Genomic DNA, 21818 nt, shown 5'->3' with positions numbered 1-21818 from the left:
GCTCTCTGCTGCATGCACTACGTTGTTAAGTTTGTGTTTAGGACAATCTTGTCGGAGGAAACATCCAGACGCTTTTCTTTCCAAGCTCCTGAGACTACGATGACCTTCACAGGCATCTTTGTCAGCTGGAAATGAAGCTAGTCAGAAACGGAGGAGGCGCTGTCAGCTGTACTCCTTCTCATGCGCGTGGCTGAATATTCGACCAATAACGTCAGGCTTTGTGCATTGACTGCCTCGGTGCCTGTTTTTGTCACAGTTAGATTTGTGGATACTCTGAGTTTATTTCTCCTTCAAGTACCAACAGAAACTCAAAGAAAGCTTTGAGTAAAAGTCCTGCTCTCAGAATTATGTCCAGAACTACGAGCATAAGAAAGAACTGAAGGTAACAATCTTTATGTAAAATGAGCCCTTTAAGGATTTTACATGCAGCCTGTTTTATTCTCAGGGGGTTTATATGATGAAAGCCAATCCAAAATAGAAGCTAATAACACATCATATACATTAGGGCTGCCACAAACGATTATTTTGATAGTCGACTAGTCAGCGATTATTTTTGCGATTAGTCACTAATCAGATCATCATCCATACAGCTTATTGCACCAGCAGCATCTGCTCTTATATAACTATCATTAGCTTACAGCTTTAAGTGTTTCAGGTGCTAACTAAAAATAAAGACAAGATGATAGTTTATTAAATGTTAATGAAATTTGCAGATTGTTTCGGTGAAGTTTAATAAACTCCTTTCTATCTAAAATATAACAGGACACCGGAGTATATTCTGGAGCATCTCACACTTCTGATAATCAGCTGTCTGCTTGACGTTTATTCAGCTGTGTAAAAACTTTAATCTCAGCCAAACCGATTTACTCAGGAACAAATAAAATACTAAAAAAAGCCAAACAACAACATTTTTAAGTTATCTAAGTGACTCATATATCATGTTTAACCTGAGTAGCGAAAGACGGCGGTGGGTTTGAAAACGATTTGCCGGGAGTCCGGTGTTCTTACGGCTCTAGTTAGCCTAGCCCCCGGCTAGCTATCGAGCTAGTGGGTAACAGACGTCTCCGAAAACGTTGGAGCGCTTTTGAAAATATGCGGTGTCCTGATAAACTGAGCAGATATTTGAGGTTTACACAGCTACATTCTCGCCTGAAAATATGTTAAACGTTTATTTTGTGACCCAGAAAGAATAATAAGAGTAATATTAAAACTAACTAGCTGCCGCCATTGTTGGAAACTGCGCTGGGCCGCGCTATGAATTCTGGGACACAGCTGCTTCTTCTTCAGGGTTTAACGGCAGCTGGTATCCTTGTACATGCAGTGCTGCCATCTTCTGTTTCAGTTCGTTATTACACTCTGAAATCCTGCTACTTATTCCTGCGTCTTTTGGGATCTTACAAAGCTTCAAATGACGCGTCGACTATTAAATCAGTCGTCGACGATTTTGATAGTCGACGTAATCGTGACTAGTCGACTAATCGTGGCAGCCCTAGTATACATGCTGTTACAGGTCATGACGTCGGGCTTCACACTGCTCTAAAACTCAGGTTTCACTTTTTTCACTGTCAGCTCTGTATGATGTCACAAAGAGCAGCGCTCCACTGAGGCTCTGTACAAATAAGGATTACTTTGAACTATGAGTCATGAAACTCTACTCTCGTCCAATCAGAGAATAAAGGCGTGGACTTTAAGGATCCACGTCCTGTTTTTGTAATCGATCTTCTGAAAACCAAAACCATCCACAGACCTGATGTTTCACTCATGTATTAAACACACTGTTCAAACTTTGCTGATGCTTTTCCACTTTTGTCTATCTTTACCCTGTGTGTGTGGTGGCGGTCAGTACTGAGTGTCCCTGCAGGACGTCCACTGGTCTAAAGTCTTACTGCACGTAAAGGGAAGGCTTTTGTTTTAGTTAGTCTGTCGTCCATCACTGGAAGTCACAAGCTTTGCAGATTCTGGTGAATTCGATGGAAACTATCACACAGAACATGAAGCAGCAACAAGTACTAAGAAACAGCTTTTATCTCTTTTTGTTTGCATTATTTTCCTGTTTCAAACAGGCAAACGTGTGGTGTGAAGTGACATTAGTGTAACAGCCAATTATCACAATGATGTCCTAACTGAATACAAATAGATAAAATTGTCAAACTTGGAACCAGAAGGGAAACAGAAGGAACACATGTAAAGAAACATGTGGTTATCCCAACGGGGCTTTCATCAAATCAGCAAAGACGCACAGAAAACAAGATCAAACACCAACGAAGGAGGATCAGAAACAAACTGAACAATACTGTCAACCCCTAAACCAGGGGTGTCAAACTCAAACACACAGTGGGCCAAAATTCAAAACTGGAACAAAGTCGCGGGCTGACATTAATATTTATTGAAACAAAAACTTCCTCCAGATATAAGAATGAATCTTTTCTTATGGACTCAAACACGTTTTGCTGGAAAACTGAATATGGAACAAGCAAAGCTTAATACTAAACAATATATATATTAGCTGTATAATAGCAGTAGGCCAGCTCTGATAGTAATTTGGTGTGGCTTCGCGGGCCAAATGTAATTAGGCTGCGGGCCAAATTTGGCCCGTGGGCCAGAGTTTGACACCTATGCCCTAAACCATCTGCATCTAAAGGTCAAAGGTCACTCTTTGAGGATGCCAATGTCCACATGTTGGACAGAGAAGACAGAGGAGTGGAAGAAGCATCAAAGGCTGTATCCCAATTCAGGGTCTGCAGCCTTAACGTCCACAAGCACCACGTACTCAAAGACCGCTAAGGCCGGAAGTGCGAGGCTTGTGAAATGGGCGGTCTAGCCTCTGTCGCGCTGCCCAGGTTGCCTAGCAACCATGATACTAACAGCTGGAAACGTGTCATACAGCTGTGTTTGACAGAAATGAAGGAGACAATCTTTTGTTCATTTGTTTGTTTCTACATGAGCTTTGATCATTCTGTGATTAAGCTCAGCTATTGAACGGCGTATATTTTGAAGTAAAGGCTTTAAAACCAAGTTAGTACAAACGTCACTAACGTCACATAACTTTGCCGACATGTGACCAACAGTAATGTTTAATGTTCTTCGTTATTAAACATTTGCACATAAATAAGTGGCAAAATATTCAGTACTTACTTAAAGTTTACTCTTCGGGCGCCCCTCATCCGCCGTTTTTTTTCAGCAAAATTATCCACACCCACGCTATGCATTCTGGGATATGTTGGGCCACGAAGTCTACACCGCCATGTCCTTAAAATTCAGGGAAATGAAGGACGCATTTGAGGGCCGCATTTCGAGCAGCCTTTGAATTGGGACAGCCTTCGTCTGTCGCAGTTACGTAATTAAAATGCGGCCTTTCAGGCTGCAGACCCTCGGCTGCATCCTTCAGAGGACCCGGCCTTCTTAGTCTACGTGGGCCGGGTCCTGCAAAGACCAAGGAGGCCGGAAGTGCGAGGCTGTGAAATGGGACGGTCTAGCCTTCAGATTTGCGTCACCGCTGCCTCGGTGGAGTTTAATAAACTCTGCCTCTGCTCCTTGCTGTCTAACAGGACACTGGTGTAAACTCTCGACCGTCTCACACTTCTGTTTAATCAGTTTTCTGTTTCGCGTTTATTCAGCTGTGAGAAAAGCCCAGAGGAACCAACCCGATGGATTAATAGAGTTGTATTTAATCTAATAACTTTGATCTCAGCAGAACCGATTTACTCCGGAACAAATAAAACAGAAAAAAAGGCTAATAATTACATTTTTAAGTTATCCGAGTGACTTATATCATATATAACCTGAGTAGCAAAAGAGCGGGGGTCTGAAAACGATGAAGCCGGGAGTCCGCTGCTCTCGCCAGCTGGAGTGACCATTGAACCCCCCGGCTCGCTATCGAGCGGGTGGGTAACAGACGTCTCCGAAAACGTCGAAGCACTTTGGCAAATATGTGGTGTCTTGATAAACCGAGCAGATATTTGAAGTTTACACAGATACACTCTCACCTTAATATATGTTAAAAGTTTATTTTGTGACCCAGAAAGATTAATAAGAGTAATTTTAAAACTTAGTAGCGGCCGCCATTGTTGGCAGCTGAAATTTGGCTGGGCCGCGCTATGAATTCTGGGATATGGTGGGCCACGAAGGACACACCCGACCCATCCTTCGAATTCGGGGAAATGAAGGATGCATTTGAAGGAGTCTACGAATTTGGACAGCCTTTGTCGTCTGGCTGTGACGTAATCGGCCTTCAAATGCGGCCTCCGGGGGATGCAGCCGACGTTTTGGGACACAGCTACAGCCTATGTCCACTGTGAACGGCCATCTTTGAACGGAGGCGGGGCTAGTGACGCCAACTGTCTGCAGTCCAGTTTTGAGATCCTTCCTGATCTGCAAAAGCTTCTTGGATGAAATGTCTTCAAGAACGTAGAAGTACACAGAGAACAGAGCAGAGCCAATCAAATGCCTGGGTGCATCATGTGACCTCTGACGTTAAAGAAACGCTCATTTCTTCTCATGTGTTGATTTTTATCAGTGACAGCAGATACACTCTGGCTACATCTGTGTCCTCGCTGGTAGCTTATTGTTTCACTAATGATAAACCAAGAACTGCGATAAATTAACGCAATGATGGTCCCTGTTATTACCTGGAGTGGGAGGAGCTACTGCTGACACAGTAGCCCCTCCCCTAAAAACATCAAGTATAGCCAAAACCAGAAAAAAACTGTTTTCCCAGGTTGAGTGCTGGAGATTCCTGCCTGCATCCCAGCTGAATTCCCGAGTTTTCATGAGTTTGTCTTGCTAATGTGCACCAGTTAATAACCAGGATGAACCAGAACACCGTGAGCAAGGCGGCAGACTCGTGCTGCTCTTTAATAAAAGGCTGAGTGTCCTCAGAGGGACGCTGTGAGGGAGCTCCGGGTGTCTGCAGACTCACAACAACAGCCTGGACCATTACATTCATTTTATTAGCAACATTCTGCTGAAGTTACCGTTTGTGACGCGATGGAGGAAATAACACTGAAAGAAAACGTTAACTGTGACTGTCCTCAGGTTAATACGTTTTTAACCTGTAATGTCTTTTACTCTGAAAATAACACAGAAGTAAAAAGCTAACACTTTATTTTGCAGGTTTGGCACTTTCCAGCTCATTTCCTGGAAACTTTACTAAACAATGTAAAATAAATTCTCAGTTCTTCAGCTCTTTGTGGAGCTGAGCTGCGTGTTTGCAGCTTTCATCCTGTAAAACACACCTGGAGCATAAAACGATTCAGTGGCTCCATCTGGACGATGCTTTAAAGATAAATATAAGATAAAACTTTAAAGAACGCTTCCAGGAAACGAGCTGGAAAACCCAACGTGTCTTTAAATACAATAAAACATGAAATATTTCAGCTGAAGGATGAACTTCTTCCTCGTTGTTCTGATTGGTCAGCTGATCAAACACAGGGGTGTTTCCTGCAGTAACATGAAGTCAGCTTCTTTGTCATCTCTTCTCGTGAGCGTTTCTCTATCAAAATAAAAGCCTCTCCTCTCGCTGCCTAGCTGACAGGATCCACCACCAGGACTTTGCACTCCCTCTTGGCGATCTTGTCCAGCGACAGCAGCGACTTGTCCTGCGGCGGCAGGTAGAGCGGCCGACCGACCGGAGAGCCAACGGGAGGCGTGATGGCCCGTCGCTCCATGGCGCTGCCCGTCCTGTCGCACACAGATAAGATTAAACGACATACTCGATGTGATATGAAGCTGAAGTTACTAAAGTTACCTCATGATGTGGGACCGAGACGGCTGCTGGTGGGAGAAGGACTGAGAGCGCCCCAGACTGGCCTGGTGTCGGTCCAGGAGGTCTCGAACCGCCGGGCTGGACGGGCTGTTTTTACCTGGATGGTTTTCGACACGACACAGAAATCAGAACAGACGCAGGTCAAAGCCTTTTGTGTTTGTTTCCTGCTCAGAGCTTACGTGACAGGGGCCGGGCGTCGGGTGGAGGGTTGGACACCGACGCTGTGAACTGGAGCTTTAACTTCATGTGCTGACTCAGCTGCAGAGACAGGAGAAAACATGACGTCCCGTGTGAGTGGGCGAGATAAGGAAGCAGGCGCTCAAAGCTCGGCGTACCTCGTACAGTCCTGGTTTGAGGATCTGGAAGGCCACGCTGAACGACAGAGTGCTTCCTTTGCGGCAGTGACCCAGGTTACTGAGAGGGGTGTGACAGACCACGGCAGACAGCGCTGCGTCTTCCCCCTGACCTCGACCTGAGCGAGCAAGCAAACAACACATTACTCGGTCTGAACCACGACTGACAGAGAGCGGCGCGATTCTCCTGAAACTGGTCCAGAGAACCGTCTCCATCCACGAGGAGAACACAACCAGAACCAGCTGGACAAAGCACCATCAGCCTGCACTCCCCCTAACGTCCACTAGAGGCTGAGTCCCCACAGACTGCCATGCGTCCCAGAAACAAACCCGCTCACAGGTTTCCTTTCAAACAGCTGCAGGGTGGATTTTTTCAAAAAATCAAACATGAATCAAAATACTCGCTGACCCTCTGGAGTCCAGACGAGCCGCACAGCCAGGAAGTCCTGCAGGTTGTTGAGAAGAACGTATTTGACCTTGAAGTGCTCCTTCACCCTGACGGTGCTCGGACAGCTGGCCATCATGATGAAGCGCGGCCGGTCCAGACGGATACTGGGCAACCTGAGTGGAGGGGAGGGAGGACGGCGGGTCATTTAGAGAAGCAGCAGGAAAAACACTAAACGCTGTGTCGTCCTGCTGCTGGACAGGAAATACACTCAACAAAAATATAAACGCAACACCTTTGTTACTGCTCCCATTCCCCATGGGATGGACGTAGAGACCTAAAATTCATTCCAGATACACAATATAACCATCCCTCCCAAACAGTGGTCACAAATCAGTCCAAATGTGTGGTAGTGGGCACATCTGCTATATTGAGATAATCCATCCCACCTCACAGGTGTGCCACATCAGGATGCTGATCTGACATCATGAGTAGTGCACAGGTGTACCTCAGACTGCCCACAACAAAAGGCCACCCTGGAATGTGCAGTTTTTTGCGCTATTGGGGGTCTGGGGACCCAGAACCGGTCAGTATCTGGTGTGACCACCATTTGCCTCATGCAGTGCAACACATCGTCGCATGGAGTCTATCAGATTGTCAATTGTGGCCTGTGGAATGTTGGTCCACTCCACTTCAATGGCTGTGCGAGGTTGTTGGATATTCGTGGGAACTGGTACACGCTGTCGTATACGCCGGTCAAGCACATCCCGAACATGCTCAATGGGTGACATGTCCGGTGAGTATGCTGGCCATGCAAGAACTGGGACATTCTCAGCTGCCATCTGCCCTGAACAATGTGAACCATGATTCATCCGTGAAGCGCACACCTCTCCAACGTGCCAGACGCCATCGAATGTGAGCATTTGCCCACACAAGTCTGTTACGGCGACGAGCTGGAGTCAGGTCAAGACCCCGATGAGGACGACGGGCATGCAGTTGAGCGTCCCTGAGACGGTTTCTGACAGTTTGTGCAGAAATTGTTTGGTTGTGCAAACCAATTGTTCCAGCAGCTGTCTGGGTGGCTGGTCTCAGACGATCTTGGAGGTGAACCTGCTGGATGTGGAGGTCCTGGGCTGGTGTGGTTACACGAGGTCTGCGGTTGTGAGGCCGGTTGGATGTGCTGCCATATTCTCTGAAACGCCTGTGGAGACGGCTTATGGTTGAGAAATGAACATTCAATGCACGGGCGACAGATCTGGTTGACATTCCTGCTGTCAGCATGCCAATTGCACGCTCCCTCATTGCTTGTGGCATCTGTGGCATTTTGCTGTGAGACAAAACTGCACATTCCAGGGTGGCCTTTTGTTGTGGGCAGTCTGAGGTACACCTGTGCACTACTCATGATGTCAGATCAGCATCCTGATGTGGCACACCTGTGAGGTGGGATGGATTATCTCAATATAGCAGATGTGCCCACTACCACACATTTGGACTGATTTGTGACCACTGTTTGGGAGGGATGGTTATATTGTGTATCTGGAATGAATTTTAGGTCTCTACGTCCATCCCATGGGGAATGGGAGCAGTAACAAAGGTGTTGCGTTTATATTTTTGTTCAGTGTATGTCCGGATGCACGGAGATGTTTCCCGTCGCTCCTGGTGGCCACAGCAGAGGTCTGCAGCCCCGAGCCTGGATATCTCTTACCAAGACTAACACAGCACGTGTGGAGCGTTTCATCCAGCCTTACCTGTAGTGGGTGTAGATGCAGTTGGTGAAAGGCATCTTGGAAGTTGACCACTGCAGCACAGCGACCAGAGGAACCTCCAGCCCCTGAACACAAGCACACACATGCTGACAGCAGCGAAATAAGTAAAGGACGCATTAATGCAGGAACGACCGTCGCGTCACAGCTGCTCTACAGTGTGTCCGCCCTCAAAGTCCTAATAAATCCTGCGCTGACACAGCCGTTCACAGAAACACGTCGTTTACTTTTCCTTCTTCAGGAAATCGCGAGGAGAACACAAACTGTCACGTCACCAGAGCGCACTGTGCACCAAACTATAAAACACACAACGCAACACGAACGCACCTCACTGGAGTCGTCCTGCGGCATGTCGTTGAGGTGCAGCTGGAACAGGAAGTCATGCTCCTCCAAAGCGCTGAGCATGCTGGGAAGACGGCAGGCCAGGCTGTCCACCCGGCAGAAGGACGCCATGCCGACCTCACCGGACTGATGACTGCAGAGCGAAGAACAACAAATACAGACATTCAGGAGCATCGCACAAACACACAATCTGACTGCACAACAACTCGTTTTACGAACAAAGTCCCAGAAACTCAAAGTAATCGAGTATAACACAAAGTAGCATCATTACTAAAAACTATCTGCAATGATACAAATGATAAAAATCCAACACAGTGTAACAAGGTATACACAACACTGTCCTTAAATACAATGTAACAAACACAAAGTCATAACTAACACGCAGAGACAGCAGCAGCCACGGCGGCGCCTTCTGAACTCTGGGCACAAACCATCTGAACGGGTCGTATACGCACCACACGTTGTCCACCAGCAGCACGGAGCCGTCGGGCATCACGGGAAGGTAGGAGGCGTTGAGGTTCGGTAAAATGCGAACATCCCGAACACTCACCTCCTCCTGAGAAGACTCGTTCAGCACTGACAGCGGGACAGGAAACAGAATCACAGTTGGAATCAAACCACTGCAACCAAGCAACTGAATCGATTTTATTTTATTTACGGATTCGTTTCGGCCTTTAATTAACGAGGATTTAAAAAACAGCGCCCTCTGCTGGTGCTTTTAGATTAAATACCAAAATATTCCTACATCGTCCTGCTGATCAGAGTCACAACCACGGAGCAGAGACTCGACCGTTTCACGGGGCTCAGCGACGCCTCGGCGTGCCGGCGGTGCGCTGGCATGCTGGACGTCAGGTTAAAGGAGGTGATGCATCTATTGCTGATCGCCGCCCTGTTCAGCTTCATGTCGCAGCACACAGCTGGGTTTATGTCGCTTAGCTTGGAGGCTTCCCTGACATGCAAGCATCGGTCACCACAGTGACATCACAGTGATGATGAAGAGCGTTCTGTACCTTTTAAGACCGCGAGGTGTTTTCCAGAAACAGTCATCTGCTTGCAGCGGACGGTTGGAGGCGGCAGGACGGTCAGGGTGGTGCTCACTGTGGATCAGAAGCTGTGTTAAACCTCCCAGAGGACAACGTGACATCTTATAAAATCATTAAAATTCTGTTTATCAGGATAAAACAGTCCCGCCCTCAGTGTGGGAACCTCAGCGAGGCTCTCAGAGGCGAGGACGGAGCAGGAAATGGGTCCCACCCCATCTCAGGCGACTCAGGAGCCGAGGAGGCCGGAAGTGAAGGAGCTGATTTAACTCCTGACTGATCAATGAAACTGATCATATGTCCATAACTGACCTCCGTCATTGATTGTTTTTTACTGTTACAGCATTTATCTTGATTTACTGAAATCTAGACGGATGCTCTGCTAACGACTCAGGTGGTGTCACCTCGAGCAGCTGTCAGGCAGAGCCTACAATAACACCCCCCCACACTCACGTGACCCCCTGCTGTGGAAGAGAGCCAGACATCAAAAATAAATAATGATTAAATGTCTCGTCATCCCGTTACTTTGATTCATAATTGTTCAGTACTTCCTGTTTTATTTTGAAGGTTACTTTCCTGTTGCATCTTGTTTGTTCTCATCGTCACCTGTGTGAGTCACTGTCAGGTGCGCGCTGTTCCCACCTGCTTCCTCTCAGCCCCGGCTGTGGCTCATGTTTAACCCTTTAAGACCGACCATAGAACCAAGTCCACCAAAGCTTATATTATATTTTTACCTGCTGTGGAGCCATTTTTGGGAGCATTTCAAGTTGCTATACATCAATACAACCATTATAGCCCAGATTTTAATAATATGTCTGCATTAAGTGCATAGTAATTACATAAATTGCAAAAAAGTGCAATAACATATATTTTAACATATATTTGTAGTTAGAGAAATTTAAGAGGCTTATCCCTCAAAACTATAAATACAAAAAAGGTGCACAAAATAGTTTCCCACCACAGGAAATTTATTTTGAGTGTCTTCATAGTTTTCTTTTTGAAATACACCAATTTTTATACACTGCAGGAAAAAAAAATATTATAAAGAAAATTTGCAAAAAAGCAGCATATGCATCAAAATAAACTATTTCCAGCAGTGCAATATGAGTCCTCAGCATCCCAGAAACCACACAGAAAGTTATAAAGTCAAAGATAACTTTTAAAAAGAGCAGTATAGGCCCTGAAGCCCTGATGGTAAAAAAACAACAACTACATTTCCGCAAAAATGACGTCACTTCCGGTTTCTGGCAGGTAATGGCGGACATGCAAAAGTTCGCGCTGACGTCTATTCCAACGTAGGAAGTGTTACGAACAGCTGATCGGATCGGCAAAGCGTGTTTCTGGAATATTATGTTTTTGTTGCTGCAAGAGCTTTTTATGCAGTTTTTGCAAAGCTTTATGTGGAAGGAAACTGTGACCTAGGACAAGCTGATGGCATCAGATGTAAGTACAACTCCTCCGGTTTCATATGCAAAAAAAATTATTGCGCTAGCTCACGTGGTTGCAGAGATACCGGGATTTAAAAATAGTTACGCAAAACAGAGCGTGCCCACTCCGACCGGCTCTAAAGGGTTAATGGAGCGGTCTGTCTACCCGCGGCGTTCCCATGAAGCATTCAGTGCCTACCCTGAGCCTTGAAGGTGTTCAGGTCGTGTCTGAAGGTGTGCGTCGGCTCTCTCTGCTGCAGCACGCTCAGGTAGCCGAGTTCCTGCACCTCCACTTTCTCCGCCTCCTTCTTCCACACCGTGACCATCACCTGAATGCACATGGAGCAAAATTACTGCGCGAAGCAGCTACGACTCAAAGTCTTCACACAACACCAGATATCTGCGTCCAGAAGAAGGCGGACCTTGACTTTAAGGGTGCTGACGGGCAGTTTGTCCAGAGAGACGGTGAGCGGGAAGATGACCTCATCCGTCAGGACCACCGGCTCATCTAGAGGAGACTGACAGGGAGGAGCAAACACATCATGGCGCCTGAGAGGAAAGCATCGCCTCTGAGGATCTTAATCTAACAGCTGGAGAGAGGAGCGCCGTATCAAAGACAGGTAAAGGTGCGCGTCTACCTGGACGGGCGCCCTGCGGAACTCCCTCGACGCCGTCCCAGAGGAGTTGTGGATGAGCAGAGGTTTGCAGTCCCTGAAGCTCCGGCACCGGGAGTCCACCCTGCTGCCCAGCGCAGCGATGGCGGCCTCGGCCGCCGCGATGTAGTCCTCTTCGCCGTCCTCGTTGGCCTCGTCCCCGCTGCTCTGGTAGTCGTGGTGATGCTGATGGTGGTTGCCTCGGTGACGACTGCTCTCACCCGGACTCACGCTCGCCACGGCGCACAGAGATCCGGCCAGCTCCCTCCACGCCCGGCTGCTGGCCGATTCCGTCCCAAAACCTGCCGCGGTGCCATCAGCGCCCCCTGCTGGAAGAGACAGCTCTGCTCCAGACTTAAGGAAGCTTTTTTTACACCCAAAGAAACATTTTTAAGTACAAAAGTCTGAAGAGTTTGACTCTGTAACTCAGACTTCTGAGAAAATGACTAACAAAGTTAAGCGAAAACAAATTCCCCAAACGGTTCTTTGTTTCAGTGGCAGCGCTCACTCTTTGAACCTTCACATCTTTTCCTGTTTCAGTGCTGCAGCCGTGTTGGAGCTGTGGGATTTCATCCCTGCAGGTGGAGCTGCGGTCCTACAGTAGCTCGTGTTTGCGGCCCCATCTGTGCAGGTGTTTAAGGCAGGTATGGTCCTGTTTCATACGATATTTCATTCTATTTAAATGTGTTTTACTGCATCTTTTTGCTGCTTCGTTTCCCAGTAACTGAACTTGCTTTTTGCACAGTAGCATTTCAGCCCTGCGTTGATCCATCATGGCTGCTGGGATTTTACCGTCTCAGCTCCAGTTTGCTGGGTACTGAGCGATGTTCTGGTCCTGGATCAGTACGGGTCCCCCGGCCGGATCATCTCAGGAGTTTAACTCTGGTTCATTGTATGTGAGTCCCGCTCTGCACCTACATGGTTTCGTTTGAAGCTCGTATCTACTGCTGGCCAAGCGCAGGTTTAATGAATGCATTTGTCTGGATGTGTTAGTTTCTCGTGCTCTGTTACCGCAGACGTTGAGCCTGCTTTGACCTAAACTGCGCGGCCATAACAGTCAGGTGGAGGTTTCTGGGTGGTGCAGGTATGACCTCCATAAATGCAGACAAAGGGTTAACCGTGAGTGTGCGGCCGTTACTGCTGAGGCTTTGTTGTTTGTTCCTGACTAACGTGACTCATGCATATAAATACACGTGACGTATGTAAGACGGCATAACGAGGATATCCTGTGCACACCTGCGGGACACGAAAATGTAACATCCTAACGTTACAGGAGGAGCCTCAGCAGGTTTCTGTGACAGCTGCTCCCACACCAGACTCTGTCTCCGTGTTTTCATGTTCACGTCTGTCTGACTATCACAGGCTCGTACACTCATCTCTCCTCGGCCCTCCCTCACGTACCCGGGCCGTGCTCGGTCGGCGTCGCTCCGGCTTCCCTGCAGCGCAGCACCAGCAGGAAGCGGACGGTCTCGCCCAGGTACAGGTGGCTCCTGCGGGGCAGCGTGCGGTACCGGGCCGGGTCGGACAGGTCCGTGATCGGCACCGCCGGGAAATACATGAAATACTCGCACTGCGACTCCATCATCTGCACCATGGCGACGACGGGAGGAGGCTGAGCGGCAGCAGGACCACAGTCAACACGCTCTAACAATGAAACGCGCACTTCCTGTTGCGACTTTCAAAGTAAAAGCACGGACACCTGCCGAATGGGGGAAAATGAGACCGTTAGCGCCCCATAGTGGACGTCCATGGTACTACGACACCAAGTTTCTCGCCGTTGCCAAACTCACATGAAATTGAAAATAATAAGCACCGAGAGGAGCGTCTGGGTTTTATTTAGCTGTTATTTAAGTGCAGCTATCTGGAACTTTTACATGATTTATTGCACTTAAGTGTGGCTCTGATTAGAAACGAGATAAATTCACATCCATGTACCGATGCAGACATGTTTGCTTTGCTTTTTGACGTTTTGAGTTCACACACACGTGTTTACTTATGTGTGTGCATGTGTGTGGGTGTGTGTGTGTGTCTCTGTGTGCATGTGTGTGTCTCTCTGTGTGTGTGTGAGGGTGTGTGTGCATTGAATAGTCCATTTTCTCGGTCCTCCATGAGTGAAGCTGCAGTCGCACCTTCCTTAAATCAAACAAAATTGATGTCAAACATTTTTGTTTGTGCTGATTTTGTTTTAGAGATTTCAATAAAAGTTTTCTATAGCAGTGATAACAAGTAGTCCCCTGCAACAATTTTGATGTATTAATATCTGATTCAAACTTTGTGCACATACCACTGATCGACATCTCCGACCGTTATTGTTCATAAAGCCTGGAGAGAAGAAGAGGGACTCGCCTTGGAGACAAAGGAATGATTAGTATTTAAGTACAGTGGTGTGAACTGGTGATTGTAGAATTGTCAGTCACTTAACGCTTACTGCAGATTTTTCTCTTTTCCCCAGCTGTGGCAGTTGTTTAGGGAAGTGAGCGCTAGCTCAGTAGGTAAAGTGGTCGCCCCATGATCGGAAGGTCGGCGGTTCGAATCCACTTAACGGCTACCCTGAGGTACCCCTGAGCAAGGTACCGTCCCTACACACTGCTCCCCGGGCGCCTGCTTAGTGGGCTGCCCACTGCTTCACTGAGTGAATGGGTCAAATGCAGAGAAAAACAAGTAATTTCCCCATGGGGATCAATAAAGTATCCATTATTATTATTATTATTATTCCCCCTGGAGGCTCGTCCACGCGGCTCTCGACTCACCCGTGCTTGATTGCTCTGCCAGCTGCTTCTAATCAGCCTTCATCCTACGCCAAACTGGTAGCGTTAGCAAACTGAGAGTGTGGGAGATTGTTGGTTAAGAAGTCAGCTAACCGTGTATTTGGTCTCAGGTTCCCCTAGGTTATTTGGACGGAAAGGAGAATCGGGACACACTAGTCGCTCACGGGATTGCACGGATGAAGCAGCACTTGGGAGTTTGAAAGGGAGCACCTTTGGACACTGTAAATAAACACACTGTTCACCAGAGCTCTGCATTTAGCTTCTTTTTTCCCTGCATCCCAGACACTTGGATTATGCATCTTTTTAGAAATGATGAAAAATTCCTGACTTCTATTTAAAATCACTTTCTCAGATGTGTGCTGAGTTTCACTGTTACTGTTATGGAAATAAAAAACAAAAGCAAGCTGCAAACCCTTGGTGAGAGTCTTTGAAGTGGTTTAATCAAACGTTGCAACATTGAGAAATTGGTCCCTGACCATGTCTGCCGCCCTCTCATCTTAGACAAAGATATTCCACAACTCTTACATGTTGGCCCATGTCACAGGGTGTAAAGCATAAATATACATTTGTGATGCTATTCTACATGCATATAACTATTACTGAAGTGATATTGTTAAAATATGCCATCAATATGTAATAGAGTAATATCCCATCACAGAACTCACTGGCCTGATGAAAGCAGCTAACGTAAGGGGGGGAGACAGTATTGGTCAGTAACATTTTTGACCATTATTGTGTCATTTGGAATCTTTGTTTCAGAAACCCCACAACAAATATAGTTTTAAATGTTTTAAAGTAAAAAAATGCTCTGAGGACACACCAAAGAAAAAAAGAGATGCCAGACTTAAATAACCTTGAGCTGTAAGCATGCTAACTTTAAATATCTCTGAAATATTTGTTTCAGTTTTTAAGATATCACCTTAGCCATTAAATCTCCACGTTCTGTTAATAAACATAGCCAGCTGCATAAAGTATCGTGTTTTATTAATCTATGATTTTGCATGTTTTGGACAAAGCAGTCAGAGACACATCAGAGTGGTTCCTGCTACAATTCTTTGAAGTTTGCTTAACGTCCGGCTGGAGGCTACATCGTTCCCACCGTCTGACAAATTTTATGTCATGTAAACCCAAGCATGCCCCACTAAATTCATAGACACAAACCAACACGCCTAGTATGAACTCATACATCACATTTAATGTTTGTTTTTTTCTAAATTACCCCTCCCCTTGATTCTCAAGTTGAATAAATGGGTGTTTGTCAAGAAATCACACTGATTAAGTGATGAGAATGACTTCAATTGAGACTCTTCAGAGGAAAGGTTGACATTTCCACTGACATCTGAGATTGAGCATGAGGACAGGTCTGATGGTGCGGTCTCTGAGACCATAGATGAAAGAACTCAGGCATCTGGGAAGGATGATAATACAAAGATAAATAACAACCCGGATGCGCACAACTATGACACTGTCCACAGTTTTGTAAATAAAGACAAATATTGGGTTATGTATAGTTGAGGAGACACTAAGACCAAGCTGCACCAAATGCAACACCAGTGTCTTACGAGCCTTTTCAGCTGAAGCTTTGTCTGTAGAGGCCGACTGGGCTACTACAGTCACACCAATATAAGAAAAAATGAATGCCCCTGCAGCTAAAACAAACAGAAAATAACTGAAGGCTTTGGCATAGAGATCAGATATCGGATCAAGAGTCAGTTTCTCCTTGTTACAGGAATATTCCATCTGAAGGTGCAGCAGATCCTGGAATCGGACACGTAACATCAGAACAACTTCTATTAAAACATTTAGCAAACTTAGTGTCCAAACCACACAAACAGCCAGCGCTGTGTTTCTGACGGTGATGATCGTAGCATGTCTCAGTGGGTAGCACACAGCTACATATCTCTCCAGAGACATCGCCACCAGTGTGAGAGGAGAGATTAAAGTCAATAGAGTGGCAAGTGACACTAGCACACCACATATCGGATACAGCAACGTTATTCTACAAGCAGACAGTAAAAACATGAGCTGACTCTGTGCCATCTGTAGAGTATCTGCAAACAGAAGGTTGTAGAGAAGAATGTAACGAGAGGTTTGACCAAACACGGGTTTACTTCTTAGAGTAAACAACATGGTTGCATTAATAAAAAGAAATACACAGCATGTTAGTGTTGTGACAATGCAAGAAAACACTATCTCGAGAAATAGCTGATTCTGCTGCCCGACAGTGATATTTGTCAGAGTTTCATTTGTGAAGAACATGTTAAACAAACATTAAAAACATGTTAAATTAGCACACAGCAAAATTAATGTTTTAGCTTTGAGGGATTTTGATCTTTGGAGCAGAGAAAGAAGCCAAAATACTTCCTTGCAGAACTTTAACAGATAATCTTTCCACATGACCACAGTTGATCTGCAGTTTTTGCCATCTGGTCACGTACTGTTTATGACACCTCATTGACGTCATCTCATGTGATGTCACATCATGTGATACTCATACTGACAGATTTCTACCCCTTTCTTTTTTTGTTCTCTTTTCTTCCACAAGTCACCTGTGGGATTGTTACACTACACATATATAAAAATATTGGCTAACAAGAGCAGCCGATGTTCAGTTTCTAGGGCCCCTTTTGGCAAAGCAAATGTGTTTTTTGCAACACCAGAGCTGCCAGATGGGACCGATTTGAAGCAATCAAACAAGTGAACAATCTTACTGTTAGAACACCCAGAGATTGTGCTGTGAGACTGTTGTAGAAGTTTTGGTTAGTCTGAATCCTTTCGTACTATATCCACTCTGTTCTACTTGGTCTACTACAAGTCATTGTTTTGGTAATAGAGCCCAGATGACTCCTGTATATGAGATTCTGGACTGTCTCTTCTCTGGACTTTGTCTTCATTTGAAGGACTCACCAGACACTAGTGCAAGGCTCTGGTAGGAGGATACCTGTGTCATGGTCCGGGTGAGTGCTGGGTTTTCCTGCATGCCAGTAAATCCATCACTGGGCAGAGTCACCACACCCCTCGTTTGTGGCACCTGTGTGTAATTTGCTGGGAGGCTCTTAAGACCAGCGTTCTCAAACATTGCTCGCTGTGATACAAATTGTAAACTCAATGTCTGTCCCATACTCTGGAACAGTAGGAGGCAGTAATGCTCCTTTACGTTGGTTGCTAACCGCCGTTAAACGAAGAAGAAGACATTCCTCGCTGGAATGTCAGCTAACCCACGTTAGTGAGAGTCCTAGCTCAGTAAACCCTGTCTACTTGCCTCTGCAGCTTCACAGTGGATTGGATCTTGCTGCCTGTAACCACTCAACTCCCCGTCGCTGGCCTGCTACTATTCTCGACCCTATTCACCTGCCTGCCTCCCTGCCCTGCACTTCACAGTGAGTGTACACGAACTGGTTTAGCCTCACTCGGACCACTAATCCCCTCCTAGCCTCGCCGTCAACCCAGACAAGTAAGACTATGTATTTTGTTGCCACCACTTCTTGGAGTGCTGTGTGGGGCATGCATTGACTCTACACTCCTTTCATTACAGTGACTCAGAGAAACCCTGTGACCCTGCACCTTGTATGCCTGCTCCGGAAAATCCCAAATAACGTGCCCAGCCCGATAAAGAGACTATTTCCTTCTGGCTTCGCTGCTGCACACGCGGTGCGAATCTTGTTTATTGGTTTAAAAATTATTTTGGAGATGGTCTAGCCAAGACTTGTTTATTTTCTCAGCATTCCTGGTAACAGCTTATCTGCTAGCCCTTGCTAATCAGTGTGTTTGTAGCTACAGATTCTTAGTACCATAATCAGAAACTTTATGTTAGTAGGCAGCCAATGTTCAGAGGTCTATGTTTTCCCTCTCGTCATTAGTTCCCGTATAGCATTTTTGTTTCTTTTACCTCTGTTACGTTTCGGTGTTGTCAGTGTTTTGTTTTTGCGTGACTGTCATGTGTTTCCTGTTTTACTTTGAAGGTCTGTTGTTATCTTAGTGTGTTCAGTTTACGTTTCCTTGTCTCGTCAGGTCTAATTTGCCCCAGCTGTGTTTCCCTCCTGTGGTCCATTCCCTGATTGCTCCTTCTATGTATTTAAGCCCTGTGTGTCAGTTGGTCATGGTTGCGATCTCCCCCGTGTTGTAAATAGATTTGTCGATACTTTAGTTTTGGGATTTTGGTGGAGAGCTGTAGTTTTTTTCTCGTGTGTTTTTTCCTTTATTTTAATTTTTTTCGTGTTGCACTCCGGTTGCCTAGGCCGGGGTGTAACATATGGGGGCTCGTCTGGGATTGCCTTCTGCGGGAGGGTCCGAGGGACCGCTCCAGCCTTCGTTTGTCTTTGCTGGAGGGTCCGAGGGACCGCTCCGGCCTTCGTCTGCTGGAGGGTCAGTGGGACCGCTCTAGCCTTCGTCAGCCTTCGTTTGTCTTCGCTGGAGGGTCCGAGGGACCGCTCCAGCCTTCGTCGTCTGCTGGAGGGTCAGTGGGACCGCTCCAGCCTTCATCAGCCTTCGTCCGTCTTCGCTGGAGGGTCCGTTGGAGGGACCGCTTCAGCCTTCGTCCGCCTTCGCTGGAGGGTCCGAGGCACCGCTTCAGTCTTCGTTTGTCTTCGCTGGAGGGTCCGAGGCACCGCTCCAGACTTCATCCGTCTTCGCTGGAGGGTCCGGGGGACCGCTCCAGCCTTCGTCGTCTGCTGGAGGGTCCGTGGGACCGCTCCAGCCTCCACCAGCCTTCATCCGCTTTTGATCAAACATTTCACTTGGGGTTACATGTTTGATTTTTGGGTGGGGGGAAATGTTACGTTTCGGTGTTGTCAGTGTTTTGTTTTTGCGTGACTGTCATGTGTTTCCTGTTTTACTTTGAAGGTCTGTTGTTATCTTAGTGTGTTCAGTTTACGTTTCCTTGTCTCGTCAGGTTTAATTTGCCCCAGCTGTGTTTCCCTCCTGTGGTCCATTCCCTGATTGCTCCTTCTATGTATTTAAGCCCTGTGTGTCAGTTGGTCATGGTTGCGATCTCCCCCGTGTTGTAAATAGATTTGTCGATACTTTAGTTTTGGGATTTTGGTGGAGAGCTGTAGTTTTTTTTCTCGTGTGTTTTTTCCTTTATTTTAATTTTTTTCGTGTTGCACTCCGGTTGGCTAGGCCGGGGTGTAACAACTTCCATGGTGTGCCATTTTTTGAGTGCCAAATAAATTGTTCGTTTGCACTACACCTCCGAGCCTCCATGTGGTGTCTGCATTTGAGTCCACTTACCTGTGTCTGGCCACCTGGTCGTGACAGCCTGTTGTTGCGGCTCCCTATGTTTGTCAGGTTCTTTAGATATTTTAGTGTCTCTGTCTTTCTTTTTAAACTCCATCCATCCATTCGCTTCCGCTTCTCCTTTTCAGGGTCGCGGGGGGCGCTGGAGCCTATCCCAGCTGTCATAGGGCGAGAGGCGGGGTACACCCTGGACAGGTCGCCAGTCTGTCGCAGGGCTAACACACAGGGACAGACAACCATTCGCACTCACATTCACACCTAGTGACAATTTGGATTGTCCAATTAACCTATCCCCACAAGCTGCATGTCTTTGGACGGTGGGAGGAAGCCGGAGTACCCGGAGAGAACCCACGCAAACACGGGGAGAACATGCAAACTCCACGGGGAGAACATGCAAACTCCACGGGGAGAACATGCAAACTCCACGGGGAGAACATGCAAACTCCACACAGAGAGACCTGATGGTGGAATTGAACTCAGGACCTTCTTGCTGTGCGGCAACAGTGCTAACCACCGTGCTGCCCCCCTTTTTAAACTCTTAATATTTTAATCTTATTGTTTAGTTTTAATTATCAAACACGACTGACTGAGCTGGCTGGGCTGGACACATGCACGGTGTAGACAACATCAATGACACGACGGTGAACGAGTGGAAACTGAAGACTTAAATACACAGACTGATGAGGATGATAATGAGAGACCGGTGAGTACACAGCTGAGCATAATCTGGCTAATGACACATGAAACTAGCAGGCACAGGAAAAACAGGAAATGAGAGCAAGTGATAAATACACTGAACATGAATGAACTGAAAATACTGGGTAAACAACCCAGGAACCCTGTCAGAAGAGGTTTAAACAAATCCTGACCCCCCCCGTCTGCATTGGTGGGACTGATGTTGAAATAGTCACATCCTATAAGAATGTGGGAGTCGAACTGGATCACAAGCTGGAGTGGTCTGCCAACATGAACGCTAATTGCGCTACTGACCTCCTTCTAGAAGTACCTCCTCCAAGTTCCTGTTTGTGACTAAGTGTCAGTGTGGAATGCAAGTTGGGATGTGTGAGTGACTGGCTTTGTAAAGAGAGGAGCGTGGATGTGTTTTTCTTCCCCAGATTCCCTGGAGCCCCTTTCCCTTCAACATTGTAGATAGCACCTGGTGCCTCACTGTAAATAATTGCACTATTCTGAGTCTTGCGTTTGAGTCCTGCTGTTCACCTTGACACAAGGGTCTCTTCCAGGTCTCCTGCTTCAATATCAATAACACTACTCCCTCAGTTACCACACGAAAGCCTGCGGCTCAATATATTGGCAGGAACACCAGAGGGGGAAATTTCTATATACAAATATGTCTATTTAAAAAACAACCCACAATTCTTCTCATTTTGTCCTAGACCCCATTTGCCTGTGTTAATGTAAAACCTGTGGTAAACATGCAGTTGTAAAAAGTAAACATGACACTGTGTTATTGTAAACATTGTGCATTAAGGTTATATTGGATCTGATCGTCTGTTAAGTTGCAGCATGGTGTAAAGGTGTTCTTTAATCTGTTAGGTTTTGTTTTCATGGCTCTGAAACATCTGCCTGAAGGTGACATTCAAACACTACATGACCAGGCTAAGATGGCTCTTGAAGGATTTTATTCACGTTCTCAGCCGACTATCCCATGGGCAACCTATATAACCCTGTGGTGCTCGTTATTCTGTGCTGCTGTACAGCAGGAGAGCCATGCACAGAGACAATAGGCCAGGATACACTGTATTGTGCAGCGATAGGACACCAACAATTTCTCAGGGGTGTTTTTCTTTCTGAGAACCCTCAGAAAGTAATTGGTAAGTGGCCTGTATTTATATAGCGCTTTACTAGTCCCTAAGGACCCCAAAGCGCTTTACATATCCAGTCATCCACCCATTCACACACTGGTGATGGCAGCTACATTGTAGCCACAGCCGCCCTGGGGCGCACTGACAGAGGCGAGGCTGCCGGACACTGGCCCCACCGGGCCCTCTGACCACCACCAGTAGGCAACGGGTGAAGTGTCTTGCCCAAGGACACAACGACCGAGACTGTCGGAGCCGGGGCTCGAAC

At 46.6% G+C, this 21818-nt stretch overlaps 2 protein-coding genes across 7 annotated transcripts; both read right to left on the bottom strand.

Moving 5' to 3' along the window:
• Positions 1-4827: 4827 nt before the first annotated feature.
• On the bottom strand, positions 4828-14170 carry LOC101476254 (trafficking protein particle complex subunit 14). Of its 6 annotated transcripts, XM_076889478.1 has the most exons (14): positions 14156-14170; positions 14012-14073; positions 11713-12056; positions 11497-11592; positions 11274-11403; positions 9618-9704; positions 9063-9183; positions 8593-8740; positions 8251-8333; positions 6527-6678; positions 6100-6236; positions 5944-6022; positions 5747-5861; positions 4828-5679 (listed from the first exon to the last, which is right to left on the bottom strand). In XM_076889478.1, the coding sequence occupies exons 2-14, from the start codon at positions 14022-14024 to the stop codon at positions 5523-5525; spliced, it is 1662 nt and encodes a 553-aa protein (XP_076745593.1). In that variant the 5' UTR covers positions 14025-14073; positions 14156-14170; the 3' UTR covers positions 4828-5522. The 6 variants fall into 6 exon arrangements, with proteins under 6 accessions (XP_076745593.1, XP_076745592.1, XP_076745594.1 ...); XM_076889477.1 differs by lacking the exon at positions 14156-14170 and having other exon boundaries at positions 14012-14094; XM_076889479.1 differs by lacking the exon at positions 14156-14170 and having other exon boundaries at positions 11713-12053; positions 14012-14039.
• Positions 14171-15803: 1633 nt separating this feature from the next.
• On the bottom strand, positions 15804-16688 carry LOC101475957 (odorant receptor 131-2-like). Its single transcript, XM_004556972.2, has one exon. It carries the CDS (start codon positions 16623-16625, stop codon positions 15804-15806), a length of 822 nt encoding a protein of 273 aa, XP_004557029.2. The 5' UTR covers positions 16626-16688.
• Between the last annotated feature and the right edge of the window lie 5130 nt (positions 16689-21818).

Source organism: Maylandia zebra, linkage group LG10 (assembly GCF_041146795.1).
Source record: "Maylandia zebra isolate NMK-2024a linkage group LG10, Mzebra_GT3a, whole genome shotgun sequence".
In the NCBI taxonomy this organism is placed as follows: Eukaryota; Metazoa; Chordata; class Actinopteri; order Cichliformes; family Cichlidae; genus Maylandia; species Maylandia zebra.
The sequence above is the reverse complement of the archived record's forward strand: the minus strand, read 5'-3'. Positions and strand labels throughout refer to the sequence as shown.

Excerpts from the sequence above, each read along its gene's own strand:
- LOC101476254 (XM_004556889.5), bottom strand. The coding sequence starts at position 13,321 with ATGGTGCAGATGATGGAGTCGCAGTGCGAGTATTTCATGTATTTCCCG. Across the intron at positions 11,404-11,496 it reads TCAGCACCCTTAAAGTCAAG|GTGATGGTCACGGTGTGGAA; the intron begins GTCCGCCTTCTT and ends ATGTGCATTCAG. Across the intron at positions 8,741-9,062 it reads CTGCTGGTGGACAACGTGTG|TCATCAGTCCGGTGAGGTCG; the intron begins GTGCGTATACGA and ends TTCGCTCTGCAG.
- LOC101475957 (XM_004556972.2), bottom strand. The coding sequence starts at position 16,625 with ATGTTGTTTACTCTAAGAAGTAAACCCGTGTTTGGTCAAACCTCTCGT.